This window comes from Aedes aegypti, chromosome 3 (genome assembly GCF_002204515.2).
Source record: "Aedes aegypti strain LVP_AGWG chromosome 3, AaegL5.0 Primary Assembly, whole genome shotgun sequence".
Classification (NCBI taxonomy): Eukaryota; Metazoa; Arthropoda; class Insecta; order Diptera; family Culicidae; genus Aedes; species Aedes aegypti.
Window position 1 is genome coordinate 267,064,217 of NC_035109.1, and position 19,590 is coordinate 267,083,806.

Below are 19,590 nucleotides of genomic sequence, written 5' to 3' on the forward strand. Positions count from 1 at the left end.
ATCATGCAATACAGATGCATTGAGTTGAAAATCTCTTGATTTTGTGCACTGATCCGTAATATATCACAATTTGATCTATAATATGAATATTGATCCATAATATGGTTTTCAGAAACCGATGCAATTTTTAGTTTTTATGTATTCCTATGTAAATATTACACTCAAAACAATTTACTAACCGAAGTTCCAATTTGAAACGATTCAATTCATGCTTTTAAATTACAATTTTACGTTTTCCACGTCGTTTTATTGAATTTTATAGATTGAACTCCACACTATTGGATCCATAACTGTGGGGTCATAGTATGTGTAATTTTTTCGAGCTCTATATTTTTTTGAATTGTGTTTGTTGATGAAAAAACGTTCAAAAACATCATAAGGATGATAATCTATAGAATCTGTTAAAACTTGATGAGAATAAAGTATTTTATTATCAAATGTTATTGATTTATAAAAGTGTCAAAAGTAGCCCCATTTTTGTTTTGAAGGACACATTTTTTTCACTATTCAAGCAATATTTTTATTTCTTGATAGATTTGTCTCATATTTTGCACAATTGTTACGCACTTATACAACTTAGATATATGCAAGCATTATCGAAATCTATCCATAATTATTCGAGTTACAAATCCTCAAAGTTGAAGAATGTGGAAATAATGCCAAAAGAAGCCCCATTTGACGGTAGTTCCTATCGTTTCTCACAAACATTGTATGACGAAATGATAAACGTTTCATTCAGTTACTTTCGACGTTTTTGTACCAGTGTAAAATCGACTCAAGTATACTATATAGGATTGCGAGCAGGCCTGTTTAGAATCATGACCGGCTTGCGACACTGACGAAACTAGCCTTCTCACTGTCACTAGGTGAAGCTATATTTCATGTGCTCATTCCGTAAGGTTGCAATGACGGGGCTCTCACGAGAGCAATTATAATGTTGTTTTGCTTTTAAAATTTATACCTCATTTTGTAGAATTTCGGGAAGCAAATGTGTTTGATAAGTAAAGTGGATATCTTTTCATGATTCCCGCCATGATTCCCGCGATATAAACATCAATTATACCGGAAAATGAACTAAAAATTGTCTAGTTTACAATTCCGTCACAAGTCGTAGCGACGGAAAAATGAAAGAGAATTTTAAGGAAGCTTCTGTCATTGTCTCGCCGTCCGATGACAGTGAGAGAAACATGTGTTTAAAAGTCGCGCAACATCCTCTATTTACATTGACGCTTTCCAGCACTCTCTGGGAGGGAGAAACCGATACGAAATTTATGTACGTCAAGGTGTGCCGAGATTCTGCTGTCACGAACTGTCCCTGTGAGCCCAGATCTTAAACAATAGACAAACATGATAAAAGCGTGTAATTGATCAAAACTTATTTTTGGGAATGTGACAAAAAATCGATTGAAAAGCTATTCATGCTTATTCAAAAGTAATGTCACGACAGCACCTTTTATTCTGATTGAATATAAAGTATTCAAATACGCATCATTACACTTTTTCCAATAGAAACGAAAATGAAATGCATAGAAAATTTTGGACCTTTACCATATTTGTCCAAAACGATCGAAGGTACACAACAAAAAAAAACTAGCGATTTTCATCAAGTCTGTCTTGGTTGTCGTTGGCATGCTGGAGTTCTCTTGCAGTTTGAAATAACTTTGTGACATATTTCGTGTGTAGTATCTGTGCCTCCCTCCCATGTGATGGTCATTGTTATCGTTCTAAAATCCACACTCAAAAAAATCCAAACGTCATTGCTACGTGAAAAATCACGTAGATCATTCCAAATTCATTTTGCCTCCACTTCACCTGACTAACATAAAGATCACTAAGCCGTTCATAACCATCAAATAATAAATCGGTAAATGTTACTGAGGTTACCAATCGCACATACGTGAAATTCACGTAGGTCTAAGTTCATTTTGACATCTGCATATTGTACGTACATTCGGTGTTGAGCGCAAATCCTAAGATGGCGCCCGCTTGATTTTTGCAGAACTTCAGAAGCTGCTGAACTTTAAATCCTGTGTTAGATTGATTTTAAGTTAAATATGCTTTGAATACCGAAGAACCCCTGCATTACTTCATATTTTACACCTGATCAGGGTGACCAGCGAACCGGGAAATCGGGAAAACCGGGAAATATGCGGGAATTTCATATCACCGGGAGAAAACCGGGAAATATACGGGAATTTCAATTACTACCGGGAAAATGCTTCATATTGGTGTATGGCCGAGAAACACCTTGGCCATGTCCTTGCAACTGGAAAAATAGTTTGCTTGAGGATCTCAAGTATAATCAACTGATTTCATCAAAAATTTTATTGATATCATAATCGTATATCAAGCAACTAAAATTAACAATAATCTTTAGCTTTGAACTGGATATGAAATTAGTCGGGTAGGGAGCCGGTTCACATTCTTGGCACTTTTCATTATTTTTTTTTTTGATTTTGAAAAGCTACTGTGCTCATATTCGGCCACAATATGCGTCGTATTGAACTACTTCTTATTGCAAAGTTTCAGACAATTCGGCCGAGAAAAAAATCTATGCCAAGTGACCAAGTAGTTATTTTATTTACAATGCCCCTGTTACGCATTTATTTTCTGGCATTTATCAGGATTTTTTTTTAAATTGGCAGTTAGTCAATTTCTTTGCTAGCGTTGTTCTTGTGTGAATATTTTTCAGGAATAACCTGAATCGATTTTTTTACGACTTGGAAAGTTATTGTAATCATACATAAATATTGAAATTTTATAACTCAGTGGTGTACCGTACAAAAGTCACTAGAACTTATATATAACAATATGTGTTTTGAAAATTTTTGTAGATTTAAACATAATGTAGAAGTTTGCAGAGCATTTTTTGACTGCTTTAGACTAGGTATGAATAGTTGATTTCTTGCATTCATCATCGCCTTTGTTGAACTGTTTTAATTTTTGAACCTACCAGAAAATATGAAAAATATGTTCTGAAGTTCAATTTACTACTTGGTAATACAAAAATAAACCTACAGGCACTGAGCTATAACACCAGAATGGCAACAAGCTCATTTAATTCAAACCTAGTCTGAAAAACGTTGTTATTAATCGCTTGAGGAACCACATAAGATTTTATTACAATCGGTTGTTTGAAAAATCGAAAAATTGCAAATGACCAATTCTGCAGGTCAGATTTTACAGTTTTCAAATTATCTGTTTCGGTTTTTTTTTTTTAAATAAGGATTTTTATCCATTATTTACGACCGGGAAAATTTTTAAAATACCGGGAAACAACCGGCAGAAAACCGGGAATTTAAAATCAGAAATTCACTGGCCACCCTGCCTGATTTATAACCTCTATCAATTATAGCCCACGAAGGCTGCAACAAAACAGAACAAACTTACTACATTTGGGAAACAAGATTGACAATGCTCAGATTGAATATAAAATATCACAATCTTTTAGTTTTGTTCACATTTTCCAATTGGGAATTAGTTTTCTTCCAAAGCCTATTAGAGATAAGGTTGGTCTTTATTCTAGTTAATTTAATGCAAAACCATCTAGTTCCTATTGAAACGCTTCGTAAAGGCTACCGAAAAATCCACGTAGCTCTTACATGTAGCGCCGGTGGAATGAACGAAGTTCATGCGTTCATTCTTTGCTATCTATGATTCACGTAGGAGCTACGTGGAAAGTGCGATGGAGAAAAACCACGTATGTTTTCACGTAACAATGACGTTTGGATTATTTTAAGTGCAGCTCAACCCATTTTTGTAAGTGTCCATTCATATTTGCAATGTGCAATCAAAGTGTTATTCGTTTCTAAAGATGTTTATTTAAGTGAGTATTTGACATGTTTTGTTAAATTTCTCTTACATAATTGCGTTAATTCTAAAGAAGGGAAATCTTCCATATAAATATTAGTACTTTAAATGCAAATGATTACCTTGAAGTCCACTCAAGAATAAAGTCAAGAATTTATGTTATGATAGGTGACATTATCTTCATCTATAGTTATCTGGTAGTGTGACTACCATCTTCTTGGCGTTATATTCTAACTCCGAGTATGCTAATTATTTTAGTATAGTTAGAACAGTTCCTTTGCCTCTTCTGTAAACAATTTTCGATGATTGTCAATCAATTTTGATTAGCCGCATATGAAAGTTTTACCGAAAGCACTTAAACAATATTTCAAATTCGTAGAGCTTAAAAAGTAAAATTTGATTGAGTATTTATTTTAGATACAGAAGTGAAGTTCAAATTTAAGATAGCACAGTATTCAGCAATAAGCATGGCGAGCACCCAGGATCAAAAAAGTATTCCCGATTTTATTGCATAGAGCTCCTACAACTTATCTGATTCCCAAGTGTTCCATATAACCATTCAACCGAAAGTTTAAACGAAAATTTTTGATGCAAACATTACATCTACAATAGACTATTGGAACAGCAAGAATCCAAATAATAGCATATTAACAGCCTTTTCCTCCAGTTTTAATTAAGCGTATAAGTTTAAAGAATAGTCTATGATTCAAAGAAGTGAAAATGTATGATGGAAATTTTAAAAGCAATAACGACATTAATTATTAAATTGATAAGTATCGGAAGAACGGCTTAGTTATAAAAAAAAATATTCTGATAAACATAAGCAGCACTAACTCCAATAATTTTGTTGACATTTTAACTATAAAGAACAGTCTGCAATTTAAAGAGAGGATAGTCTCTGATGAAAAATGTGTCAGTTATATGTGTACAACCAAACTCAAAAGATAATCAGCATGGGGAGCGGGCCATTTGGCATAAAGCCATTTGGCATAACGGTCATTTGGCATAATGGACATTTGGCATAATTTTTGACTAAGTGAAAGATGAGGGTCATTTGGCATAACGGACATTTGGCATAATTTCAATATATTTTCTGTACATACAGTCGACTCTCCACATCACGATGTTCTACATCTCGATATCTCTCCTTATGTCCCTATGATTTCATATGTCCCTTCAGTCTGCATACATTTTCTCTCTTAATATCTCGATATCCTCCTTATCTCGATATCTCCATATCTCGATGTGTTTTTGTTGATATTTTATTCTCAATTTTCTCTCCGTATGTCGATATGATCAATATCGAAGGTTACTAGACCAAAGTTTTGGGATTCAAAACAAATTAGGAGTGCAAAATGACGTCTCTTTGTGTATTACTTTCTTGGCAACGGAGTGTTTTTCAATCTAGTATTCATAAAAAAAGTGTTATTTGTCTCGATCTCTCCCTATCTAGTTGGTCCCTTCGATATCGAGATGTGGAGAGGCGACTGTACTTAAATTGAAGATTTTAGCAATTTATTACCGTTTTATTTTAGTACAGTCGCCTCTCTACATCTTGATATCGAAGGGACCATCGAGATAGGGAGCGATCGAGACATAGCACAAATTTTTGATGAATACTAGATTGTAAATCACTCCGTTACCAGGAAAATTAAAAACAAACAAACGTCATTTCGTATTTGTAAATTGTTTTGAATCCCTAAAATCTAGTCTAGTAACCTTTGATAATGGGCATATCGACATACAGAAAGAATATCGGGAATGAAAATCACATCGAGATAAGGAGATATCGAGATATCGAGATATTGAAAGAGAAATCGTATGCAGTATGAAGGAACCGAAAAATAATAATAAATGATAAGTATAAAAACTGGAAGGTATAAAAACTACCCAGATAGCCGTAGTGGTAAACGCGCAGCTATTCAGCATGACCATGCTGAGGGTCGTGGGTTCGAATCCGACTGGTCGAGGATCTTTTCGTAAAGGAAATTTTCTCGATTCTTAGGGCATAGAGTATCTTCGTACCTGCCACACGATATACACATGCAAAAATGGTCAATTGGCATAGAAAGCTCTCAGTTAATAACTGTGGAAGTGCTTATAAGAACACTAAGCTGAGAAGCAGGCTCTGTCCCAGTTGGGACGTAACGCCAGGAAGAAGAAGAAGAAGTATAAAAACTGTGTATAACATAGTTAGCCAAAAAAACTTAAAAATAAAACACTCAAGAGCGAAACACGATTTTTTTTAAATACTCAATTATCTCGGCTCTTAAGTTGTTTCTATGATCATTTGCAGAGTCGCTCGCTGTCACTATCAACGCTTAAAATTTGCTGATTTGTACAGGCCGACTGCGATACAATTCGGATCATTTTATGCCAAACGTCCATTATGTCTATCGTATTTATGCCTATCGTACTTATGTCCTACCGTCCTTATGCCTAACGGCGGGCACCTTCTTAAATATCATCTTCTTTGTCAATTATGTTTTTCTTCCTAATTCTGCGATCTGACCTAATGTGGCTATTGTGGATTTAGAGAACGGGTGATGGGGGACGATTTATGTGGCTAACTAATGGTTTCTTTATCTTTCCGCAGTCATCGACATCGCAAGACAGAACAGGAGGAAGATGAGGAACTGCTGGCGGAAACGAATACCAAGGCGAAAACGGTGTTCCGGTTTGAAGCTTCACCGCCCTACATCAAGACTGGAGAGATGAGAGATTACCAAGTCCGAGGTTTGAATTGGATGATCTCGCTGTACGAAAATGGTATTAACGGTATTCTGGCTGATGAGATGGGGCTTGGAAAGACCTTGCAGACCATTTCGCTGTTGGGTTATTTGAAGAACTTCCGGAACAACCCCGGACCGCATATCGTGATTGTTCCGAAGTCAACTCTGCAGAATTGGGTTAATGAGTTCGGCAGGTGGTGTCCTTCGTTGCGAGCGGTTTGCCTGATCGGTGACCAGGAGACGAGGAATGCGTTCATCCGGGATGTCCTGATGCCTGGGGAATGGGATGTCTGCATCACGTCTTATGAGATGTGTATCCGAGAGAAGGCCGTTTTCAAGAAGTTCAACTGGAGATACATGGTGATTGACGAAGCTCATCGTATTAAGAACGAAAAGTCCAAGCTTTCGGAAATCTTGCGGGAATTTAAGACGGCCAACCGCCTGTTGCTGACGGGTACCCCTCTGCAGAACAATTTGCATGAGTTGTGGGCTTTGCTGAATTTCCTGCTTCCGGATATTTTCAACAGCGCTGACGATTTCGATTCATGGTTCGACGCAAACGAGTGCATAGGGGACAATAAATTGATCGAACGTTTGCACGCGGTTTTGAAGCCTTTCTTGCTTCGTCGATTGAAGTCGGAAGTGGAGAAGAGACTGCTGCCGAAGAAGGAAGTCAAGATCTTCGTGGGACTGTCCAAGATGCAACGCGAGTGGTACACGAAAATTCTCATGAAGGACATTGACATCGTAAACGGAGCTGGCAAGATGGAGAAGATGCGTCTGCAGAACATTCTGATGCAGCTGCGGAAGTGCACCAACCACCCGTATCTGTTCGATGGCGCTGAACCCGGTCCACCCTACACGACTGATTATCATCTTTTGGAGAACAGCGGAAAGATGGTCGTTTTGGACAAGCTGCTGACTAAACTACAAGAGCAAGGATCTCGAGTGCTGGTTTTCAGTCAGATGACTCGTATGTTGGACATTCTGGAGGATTACTGCTACTGGCGTGGCTATCAGTACTGTCGTTTGGATGGTCAAACTCCCCATGAAGATCGTACGAAGATGATCGATGAGTACAACGCGGAGAACAGTTCCAAGTTCATCTTCATGTTGTCGACCCGTGCTGGAGGATTGGGTATCAATTTAGCTACTGCCGATGTGGTCATTATCTACGACTCAGATTGGAATCCGCAGATGGATCTGCAAGCTATGGATCGTGCCCATCGTATTGGCCAGAAGAAGCAGGTTCGAGTTTTCCGTCTTATCACCGAAAACACTGTCGAGGAGAAGATCGTCGAACGGGCGGAAATCAAGCTGAAGCTGGATAAGTTGGTCATTCAGCAAGGACGACTCGTGGATAACAAAACCAATCAGCTTAACAAAGATGAAATGTTGAACATTATTCGTTTCGGTGCTAATCACGTGTTCCAGTCCAAGGACTCGGAGATCACAGACGATGACATCGATCGCATCCTCCAGAAAGGCGAAGAGAAAACCGCGGAGCAAACTGCCAAGTTGGACAAAATGGGCGAATCTTCGCTGCGTAGTTTCACACTAGACACCGAAAACCTCGAGAATCGTTCCGTCTACCAGTTCGAAGGCGAAGATTACCGTGAGAAGCAGAAACTCCACGCCCTTGGCTCATGGATTGAACCCCCCAAACGTGAACGAAAGGCCAACTATGCCGTTGATGCCTATTTCAAGGAAGCTCTCCGTGTCGCCGAACCGAAAGCCCCCAAAGCGCCCCGCCCACCGAAGCAACCGATTGTACAAGACTTCCAGTTCTTCCCGCCGAGGCTATTCGAGCTGCTCGATCAGGAAATCTACCACTATCGCAAATCCGTCAACTACAAAGTCCCCAAGAACCCCGATCTGGGACCGGAAGCGAACAAAGTCCAGCGCGAAGAGCAGCGCAAAATCGACGAAGCGGAACCGCTGAGCGACGATGAACTCGTCGAGAAGGAATCTCTCCTGACGCAGGGCTTCACCAACTGGAACAAACGGGACTTCAACCAGTTCATCAAGGCGAACGAAAAGTTCGGCCGCGATGACATCGAGAATATTGCCCGGGAGGTGGAGGGTAAAACGCCGGAGGAAGTCATGGAGTACAGTGCGGTGTTTTGGGAGCGCTGCCACGAGCTGCAGGACATCGAACGACTGATGGCGCAGATCGAGAAGGGCGAGGCGAAGATTCAACGCCGGGCGTCGATCAAGAAGGCTCTGGATAGCAAGGTAAGGAACAAACGTTTTATAATTATCCGTACAGTCGCCTAACAGTTATGAATAACTCACAGATATGGATCAGTGTTGGGACAGAACGCTTTTAGCGATTTAGGTCACTACTTCAATGTAAGACTATACAATGCCTCTATATTTATGCCTTTGCTTGCAATGATTTTTTGTAAAAAAAGCTAGAAGCTCCAGCAAAACCAGAATGACATAATCTAACACGGCCATTCTACAGGTCACTCAGGAAATGCTTCTGTGATTTATGGAGGAAGAGCTTTAAGCATTCTTCCAGTAAGATCTCGAGAGATAATTTCGTGACTTCTTCAGAGATCCTGTCATAAATTCCTGTAGAAATTCCTCCACCAATTCTTCCCGAAATTCCTCCAACGATTTTTAAAGAGATACTAACAGAAATTTCGCAAGAATATCTTGAGCACTTTAACAATACCATCGTCAGTAATTTCCACAGGAATAACTGAGATTTTTTCACAGAGACTGTCGCAGGATTTCCTCCAGATATTTTTCCACTCCCTTCGATTTCTCCAGTTGTTACTTTAGGATAAGTCAGCCCAAACTTTCTATCCCGCGGGCCGAATCTCAGAAACTATACTTTGCGGACAAAATTCTGGTAATGCAGACAAAATTGCTAGTTGCGTATTATTGAACTAAAGTCGAACAGTTGAAAAAAATCGTTTGGAGAAACAGAAAAAAAATTATCCTGCCCAGGATTCTGTAAGAATGGCTCTGGAAAGCATGTAGAAATTGCTCCTAAGATTCTGTGATAACCTTGTCCATGATTAATCCAATCCTGAAATTTCTCTAGTTATTTCCCGAGTATTGTTAAGAATACGCTCCAGAAAATCTTTCAGTAATTTGCCAAATTTTTCAGCAGTCAAACGATGATTCTTTCAGTGACAAGTTTCTTAAGGTGTTTTTCATGATTTCCTTCAGACATCAATCCATCAACTGTTTTCTCCACCTTTTTTCCTAGAATATCTTTTTTAAAAAGTCCCTGCAGAAATTCATCCTGGAAAATCCACGAAGATTTTTTTTTTGGATTGAAAAAATCGTTTAGGAAATTCTCTAGCATTCTTTTTTGGAATTGCTCTTCCTGCGATTATTCCATGAAATTTATCAGAAACTTTACCATGGATTTATCAACAAATCCGAGCAGGAACTTTTCATTGAGCTTCTCCAGTACTTCAGCCACAGATTACTCCTGCAGTCTCTTCCGAATATTTGTAGAAAAATTCTCAATAAAATTTCCACGTGTTTTTTAATGTTCATTTAGGGTCTCATTCTAGAATGCTACAGCTATTATTCCATTTTCTTTGAGGATACCGCTTGAGGTTTTTCAGAGATTCGTTCAGAAAATCCTGCAGGATAGGGTTTTGCTTGGTTTGTTAATTTTTCCAATAATAATTCTATCGATTTTTTCTGGCAAATTATCCAAGATTGCCTCAAAGGTCCGAATGTTCCTTCGAAGATGGCTGCGGGAGTGCACTCCTGCAAGAATTTGATATATTTGTACCTGGAGACGAACCAGCCATGGGCTGTGAAAGTCTCACAAATTAATTTAATAATATTGGTACCTATTTCGCTAGGAATTTCACAAGTGCAAAATTCGCAAGATCTAGAGAAAACTTGTGAGAGTTTTACGCGATTATTCTCCAAGAATTCTCACATTCATCTAGGAAGAGCTTCAAATATTTTTCTAGTGGTTTCTCCTGAAATACATTCAGGGACTCCTCCAGACATCCCTCCAGAAATGTCTATAAATTTCCCACACTGCGGTCCAGGAAAAGTTCAGAAATTCATACAGAGATTTTCACTAGACGTTCAACAAATTTTCTCCAGAATTAGCTCCGGGAAATCCTACACAACTACATTCATTGATTTTCACAAAGATTAGGTACTCTGACAATTTTTCCGCATACTATTCCTGGATTTCCTCCAGAAATTTGTTTACTCTAGCGGATCTTCCAAAGATTCCTTCTATGGTTTTTCCAAGAAAATCGTCAATGGTGTATTCCAGAGTGTTTTCTTTCAAGAACTTCGATTAGGGGTTTTTCCAGCAATCTCTATAAAAAATTCTCAAGGAGGGTGGGGATTGCTCATCAAACCTTCCGGTCCGCCTCATAGTTACGTACTATTTGGTGCTGGGTGTAGTTCTTGTTTTTCCAGCTGTATTGAAAAGCATGAGCCATAGTCTTTGGCATACAATCGGATCTATCTTTAGCAGAAAAGAACCGAAATGTCTATCGACGACCGGTGATTGCTAGCAGATATAGTGGAGAGCTTGTCTTGAAACGTTCATCGCTTCAAGCTAGTTGAAAAACTGAATACACTGATTGCCTGTCGATCAGAGCCGAACTAGGCATAGATCGTATACATACATCTGAATCTACATGTCTCCGATGTATTACATCGTTCCAGGTGGGAGTTATCTGATATGTGAATATGGTACCATAACAGAATTTTCCATCTGAACGAAGTGATAAATCATAATATTCCGCAAACTGTATCACACATTTACAGAATGTATTGCGTGAAGTTAAGACACAGCAGAGTATTGGGTACATAGGACCAAGTCCCTGCCGGGTGGCGCGAAACTGATGAGCGATAGACAATAGAATCAACAACACTGCCATAAGGGATAGTAAGCATGTGACTATTGTCGAAACTATGATTAGGAGGCAAATCAACATCCCAAGATCAAATTTTTGTTACAACCCAATGTAGGTATTATTAAATTAGGCTGTAGAAAATGATAAATATCTGATCACTTAGGAACCTTGCAACAGGTAATAAATGCTCGTAGTCTGTTTTCTTCGAATACACATGTATAAATTGTTAAAATTGCCGAATCATACGCGGAATTTATTAAACGGATCATGAAATTAGGACTGAAATCATAATGATGATAGATTATCAACTTTCCTTTCGTCTTGCTATTTGTTACCGTTAGAATCACCAAACTGATTGGTTTCCCACTACTTACACCAATACAACAGCACGAAAACTGAAGTATTATAATCGCGCGTTGGAACTTTCAATATCCATATATTACATCAATAGTGAATTCTTGTATGTAGCCAGTATAAATAACAGAATCATCAACTTCTTGAACATTCTTTAACTGAAAACAGGATGCTTGTTTTATCAAACATGTTCAATCTGCACCTAAAATCTCGGATCCAAATAGTTTTCTAAATAAAAATTGTGTCTAAATAAAACGTGTAGGCCAACAAAACATAATTGAGTAGGAGTTCACAAGTTACTTAGCACATGAAAAGCAGTTTAAATTAATCTATTACTAGATCAACACTAATGCTCACATTTTTATATTCTCATTTCATCATGGTCCTCATTGCTCGAGCGGAGACGAACACCCTGGAGATGGAAAAAATCGACAGCGCTACGATAAGGAAACGTAACAGATGAGAAACTATCGATACATTTATCAATTATAAAACCCCGTTTTAATGTTAACACTTTGTTTCTGTTTTTTCGTTTCAGCAATCAAATAACCGAACCAACTCTACTATCTTTTCATTTCTTCTTCGTTATACTTATAGTCCTTCTGGCACTGAACCGAGTGGTGCGCCTTCCGCTTTCTTACTGGTGCTGTTTTTCCTGTACATTTGGCATAGTGTCGGAGGTAGTGTACTGTATTTGCTATACAACGCGCTACTTTCGATATTGTGCTTGGCGTGTGGGGAAGCAGTACTAGTGGTGAAGCGGAGGGCGCCATTCGGTTTAGTGCCAGAGGGACTATATCTATTTAATGTATCTGAAGCTTGTGGGACCGCTTTAATTCCGGCGCCTGCTTGTGGAAGATCCCGGTGTGCTAAACGGTATAGGACATGTTAACGGGGGAGGCTTGGTAGGTCCTCACCCAGCCCGTGTCTAGATGGGCGGATAATTGTCTGCCAGGGTGTGGATTGAGCAATTACAAATTACAATTACAATCTCTATAAAAAATTCTCAAGGAGTATTTCAATTATTCTTCCAGCAATTTATGAAATTCTTCTTGAACTCATCCAAGGATTCAGAACTCAGGAATTGTTCCAAAATTCAAGAAGAGATTATCCCAGGAAATCTATTATAGTGTGATATGGAAATCAACGTGTCAAAAACAAAGACGAAATAGAGGCCTTCATGTTTCTTGCATTAATCCAAAATTTTATGGCACATAAGCTGCTAAAGCAAAATCTAGAATATCGTGAAAAGTGTACTGCGATCTGTCAAACTTGGGTACTTTTTGCAGTACAAAAGGATCAAATGTAGTACCGTCAAACGGGGTTACTAGAAACACTTTTCAACTTCAATCAACCAAAACCATGATCTAAACGTCATTTGAAAATCTTGCAACACTCGATGTTAATTTAGTTTTTGCCAACAAAATGTTGATATTTTTTATTAGTCACACTTGTTAAGTATTGTTATTCATGTGTTTAAAGCATTCGAACCAGAGCATTTTGAATACCTTTTAGTAAGAAAATAATTGAGCTATTTTTGCTTGGGAAAAAGAGGCGTTAAATCATCAAGGTCCAATATCATAACTGAATAATATTTTTAACGAGTGTTTGTATTTCATTAATGAATTATTACTCTTATAATTATAAAGTAGACCTAACACAATTTTTTTTAACTTTTATAAAACTCTAAATTGCTTAGAAATAAAGTGTTGCATGTCACCCCGCATAGGTGTGTTTATATAAAAATGATTTTTATTAAAAAGTTATTGTTACAATTTTGTAAAATAAAATTTGTCATACTATCACTTATTAGTTATAGAAACACCATGTAGAGTATTACTTTTGTAAATTATATCTATCTCATGTTTTCAGGTCACGATTTTGAATCTCTATCAAGTATCAGTTTTCAAGACATTTAAAAGAATTATGTTTAATGTGTAAACATATTTATAATAACAGATTTAATCGTGGTCGTTACTTGAATTGTGAGTCACACGTATGAAGCACCGATTTGAAACAAATTTTCTTTTGAAATTTGGGTTTTATAGTGAAATTTAGCTGTAAATTACAATGTGTTGCAAGTCACCCCGCCGTTGCAAGTCACCCCGTTTGACGGTACTAGAAGTGGTACCCATTCCGAACCCAATTAATTGGATTAATTGGTGAGCTCGTTTCATGTTTTTTATTTCAAATCTTTAAATATGTATGGCACTTTCAATTCTTACAAAGGCTGGACGAAAATATTATTTTTCAACAAACTTTGAACTTTTTGTCAAAGAATAAAATAATATGCTAATCAGCTGTGCTGTGCGAAATTTAGATGATTTCTGGCCTTGAGAGATAGTTTTGGAATAATTCTTCTTCTTCTTGGCATTAACGTCCCCGGACAGAGCCGGCTACACAGCGTAGTGTTCTTATGAGCACTTCCACAGTTATTAACTGAGAGCTTTCATTGCCAAAGTTGCCATTTTCGCATTCGTATATCGTGTGGCAGGTACGATAATACTCTATGCCAAGGGAAATCAAGGAAATTTCCATTACGAAAAGATCCTGGACCGACCGGGAATCGAACCCAGACACCTACAGCAGGGGCTTGGCTTCGTAGCCGCGGACTCTAACCATTCGGCTAAGGAAGGCCCCCTGGAATGAATACTGGAGCTTTATAGCAATTCCTGAATTTCTGAAAGAGTTTAAACAGGAAATTCTGAAGGAGTTCATAGTGATATACTTTTAGGTATTCCAGAATTAATCCCTGGGAAAATTCCAATAGGTATTCAGGGAAGATTCTGTGAAAGGATTCCCTATGAAGTTCGTAAATTCTTTTCTTTTTCGGATAAACCTTTGGAGAAATTTTTGAAGAAAATTCCTTATAGGGGTGATCGGGGCAATATGGGCCGCCTAAGGAAAACGTCATGGAATGCTTAGATAAACAGCAAAAAATATGGTTTAAATCCAAGTGACTTGTACTATAAAATGTTATCTTCCATGTTACGTCGATAAATAATGTTAACATCAACTTGCAAATTATTTCAGGAACTTTATGAAAAACCATGTTTTTCTACGTGGCCACCAACCATATGGGGCATTATGAGCCACCCTACGGGGCAGTATGAGCCACCTCATTCAATCAAATAATTTTTATTTAAAACAGTATAGAGAAGAGTTAGTGGTGAAGAGTACATCATTGGAAAGGAAATTGTATTAGCTTTGCTTGAAATTATTGATTCTAGCGGCTTATTTTTTAAAGATACATAATACATAGTAAACAGACCATGTTGTACTAGTACTGAATTGCGCTACTGAGTTCAACGTATTTTCTAGCTAAGTGTTCCACTTGTAATGGTGCATAAAGATGGCTATGCAGTAAAAAAATAATCTGGTATATTTAGGCAATGCATTTTTATGCTCAAAACATCGTTTGTTTTGCTTAAATCTAGGTGGCTCATTTTGCCCCGCCCCTTCATCTTGAAAATAATATATTGTTTTTCAATAATTTTGTTTACGAACGAATCTAATTTCGCTCACGAACTGTTCATTATGATCAGAAGTTTCAATGGATTGGTAAAATTTACCAGAATTATAAATATAATTGTCTTACTTTACTTACTTATTTGGCTTTACATCAATTATCTTGATAAAGCCTCGCCAACAATATTTCGCCAATTCCCTCGGTTCATGGCCGCTTCTCTCCATCCTCGACTGTGACCCACGCTCTCCAGGTCCTGGTGTACCTGATCAATCCACCTAGCTCGCTGCGCCCCACGCCTTCTTGTTCCGACCGGATTCGTGGCGAACACCATCTTTACAGGGTTGTTGTCCGGCATTCTTGCAACATGCCCTGCCCAGCGTATCCTTCCAGCTTTAGCTACCTTCACGATACTGGGTTCGCCGTAGAGTTGAGCGAGCTCGTGGTTCATCCTTCGCCGCCACACGCCGTTCTCCTGCACGCCGCCGAAGATCGTCCTTAGCACTCGGCGTTCGAAAACCCCAAGAGCTTGCAAGTCCTCCTCGAGCATAGTCCACGCCTCATGCCCATAGAGGACTACCGGTCTTATGAGCGTTTTGTACATCGTGCATTTGGTGCGGGGGTGAATCTTTCTTGACCGCAGTTTCTTCTGGAGCCCATAGTAGGCACGACTTCCGCTGATGATGCGCCTTCGTATTTCCCGACTAACATTGTTGTCAGCCGTCAACAAGGATCCGAGGTAGACGAACTCGTCCACCACCTCGAAGGTATCCCCGTCTATCGTAACACTGCTTCCTAGGCGGGTCCTGTCGCGCTCAGTTCCGCCAACCAGCATGTACTTTGTTTTCGACGCATTCACCATTAGCCCGACTCTTGTTGCTTCGCGTTTCAGGCGGGTGAACAAATCTGCCACCGTTTCAAATTTTCTCCCAATAATATCCATGTCGTCCGCGAAGCAAACAAATTGTCCGGATCTCGTGAAAATCGTGCCTCGACTGTTAAGTCCGGCTCTCCGCATGACACCTTCAAGCGCAATATTGAACAACAGGCACGAAAGTCCATCGCCCTGTCGTAGTCCCCGCCGAGACTCGAACGAACTGGAGTGTTCGCCCGAGATCTTCACGCAGTTTTGCACACCGTCCATCGTTGCTCTGATCAATCTTGTGAGCTTCCCGGGAAAGCTGTTCTCGTCCATGATTTTCCATAGCTCTATGCGGTCGATACTATCGTATGCCGCCTTGAAATCGATGAACAAATGGTGCGTAGGGACCTGGTACTCACGGCATTTCTGGAGGATTTGCCGCACGGAAAAGATCTGGTCCGTTGTCGAGCGGCCGTCGATGAAACCTGCTTGATAACTTCCCACGAACTCGTTTGCTATAGGTGATAGACGACGGAAGAGAATCTGGGATAGCACTTTATAGGCGGCGTTTAGGATGGTGATTGCACGATAATTTTCACACTCCAGTTTGTCGCCCTTTTTGTAGATAGGGCATATAACGCCTTGCTTCCACTCCTCCTGTAGCTGTTCCGTTTCCCAGATTCTGACTATCAGCCGATGCAGACAAGCGGCCAACCTGTCCGGGCCCATCTTGATGAGTTCGGCTCCGATACCATCCTTGCCAGCGGCTTTGTTGTTCTTGAGCTGTTGAATGGCATCCTTAACTTCCCCCATCGTGGGAGCTGGTTGATTTCCGCTATCCGCTGTGCTGACGTAGCCATCGCCTTCGCTGTCCTGACCTTCTGTGCCTGTGTTCTCTGCGCCATTCAGGTGTTCATCGTAGTGCTGCTTCCACCTTTCGATCACCTCGCGTCCGTCCGTCAAGATGCTCCCATCCTTATCCCGGCACATCTCAGCTCGCGGCACGAAGCCTTTGCGGGATGTGTTGAGCTTCTGATAGAACTTCCGCGTTTCTTGAGAACGGTACAGCAACTCCATCTCTTGGCATTCCACCTCTTCCAGGCGGCGCTTTTTGTCCCGGAATAGGCGGGTTTGCTGTTTCCGCTTCAGTCTGTATCGTTCCACGTTTTGCCGCGTACCATGCTGCAGCATTGCAGCCCGCGCTGCATTCTTCTCCTCTAAAACCTCTTGGCACTCCTCGTCGAACCAATCGTTTCTTGAGCTCCGTTCCACATATCCGACAACGCTTTCGGCAGCGTCGTTAATGGCTGCTTTGACTGTCCTCCAGCAGTCCTCAAGAGGGGCCCTATCGAGCTCGCCCTCATCCGGCAACGCTGCCTCAAGATGCTGCGCGTACGCATTGGCGACATCCGGTTGTTTCAGCCGCTCGAGATTGTACCGGGGCGGGCGTCGGTACCGTACATTGTTGATGACGGATAGTTTTGGGCGCAGTTTCACCATCACCAGGTAGTGGTCGGAGTCAATGTTGGCGCCACGATAGGTTCTGACGTCGGTTATGTCGGAGAAGTGCCGTCCATCGATCAAAACGTGGTCGATTTGCGATTCTGTCTGCTGAGGTGATCTCCAGGTGTACCGATACGGGAGGCTGTGCTGGAAATAGGTGCTACGAATGGCCATGTTCTTGGAGGCGGCAAAATCTATCAGTCGTAGGCCGTTCTCGTTCGTCAGCCGGTGGGCGCTGAACTTTCCAATCGTCGGTCTGAACTCCTCCTCCTGGCCAACCTGAGCGTTCAAATCTCCTATGATGATCTTGACGTCGTGGCTTGGGCAGCGGTCGTACTCGCGTTCGAGCTGCGCGTAAAATGCGTCCTTGTCATCATCAGTGCTTCCGGAGTGTGGGCTATGCACGTTGATTATGCTGAAGTTAAAGAATCGGCCTTTGATTCTTAACTTGCACATTCGTTCATTGATCGGCCACCACCCGATCACACGCCTTTGCATATCACCCATCACTATGAAAGCAGTTCCCAGCTCGCGTGTGTTGCCGCAGCTCTGGTAGATGGTATGATTACCTCTAAACGTTCGCACCAATGCTCCTGTCCAGCACACCTCCTGCAGCGCTACGATGTCGAAACCGCGGGTCTTCAGTACATCGGAGAGTATGCGAGTACTTCCAATGAAGTTGAGAGATTTGCAGTTCCACGTACCGAGTTTCCAATCGCTAGTCCATTTTCGTCGCTGTGGTCTTTGCCGATTGTTCCGGTCCGTATTCTCTCGTTGACGTTCCTGTGCTGATGTGTTTTTACGGCTGGCTCGCAGGGCCTGACACCAACCCCCTAGATTTCCGGAGGACCATTCCCCCTAAATGTTCGGAGGGCCATAGTGCGCAGTTTAGCTTAGAGTCCTTCTCTGGCACTCGGACGATGATCAGCCGCCCCTGACATGGGGAACAGACGCTGTTGTGAGCCGCTCCTAACGTGGAGTACAGACGCTCCAGGTTTGCAACAGCAAACCCCCCCTTCCCTGTCAGCATACGACCAAAGTTCCCACCGGGGGTTGGTTACCCGATCTTCCCCAAGGTTACTCGTACCCCGGCCAGTACCACGAGGAGGTAGGGATAGGAGTTGCTGGGCAAGAGGCTAAGGACCGCACAAAGGGGTCTATTTTATTCCTGCAGGTACGCGAGGTACCAATGGTACGCCATGCCCAGCCATTTACCGCGCCATATAATTGTCTTATAGGCATAATTAAAAACTGCCAAAATTATAAGCTTTTCATGACGAAGGACAAATTTGTACATGTTGATAAATATCTTGAGTGTTTAAACGAATATTCTTACGGTTTTTATTGTGGTGGCTATTTGAGGCATCCTCTAGCAGATCGTAACGACACTAGACATTAAAACACTGTTTTTGAGGTCAAACCCGGGGTGGCTCATATTGCCCCGTATGTTCATATTGCCCCCATTGCCCCTACATTCTGTTAGAATCCCGGTAGGAATTCATGAAGCTATCTCTCTTATTTTGTGGAGCAAATTTTTGTAGAAATAGATTTTTTTTTCTACACTACTCAGACATTGCAGAATCTGTTCTTAACTTTGCATCTGTATCGGTCCATGATGGACAATGAATCGCAAGTTGTAACAAGCTTGATAAATAGCAGCTGCAAAAGAGAGTCCCAAAGAGAGAGCGGTGATAAAACCCATTTTCTAGCTTATTTTGGGGGTAGGTGTTTTACTTTACTGGCATGATAAAAATCCCCCCGGTTTGGAGCTTGTTTAGATGGGTTTTATCATTCACCGCTAATCTCTCACGTATCGCTCTCTGTAACTATCATAACATGCTGCACATTATGAGAGACTGTTTATCGTATACTGCTACAACTTTGATCAGATTGGGGTTATAGTAGTGCTCGATAAAACCCCTCTAAACATGCTCCAAGCCTGGGGGACACTATTGCTATTGGAAGTTCGTGGATTGTTTATCGTGCCCGTAAAGAAAAACACCT

The 19,590-nt window shown here is 40.6% G+C and overlaps 1 protein-coding gene across 1 annotated transcript in view; it reads left to right on the plus strand.

The window, feature by feature from the left end:
* LOC5579656 (chromatin-remodeling complex ATPase chain Iswi) overlaps positions 1-19,590 on the plus strand; it is a 28,675-nt gene that overhangs the window by 7,566 nt on the left and 1,519 nt on the right. The window contains exon 3 of the mRNA XM_001648080.2: positions 6,407-8,777. Within this exon, the coding sequence (XP_001648130.1) occupies positions 6,407-8,777 (2,371 nt within the window). The remainder of the gene's footprint in view (positions 1-6,406; positions 8,778-19,590) is intronic.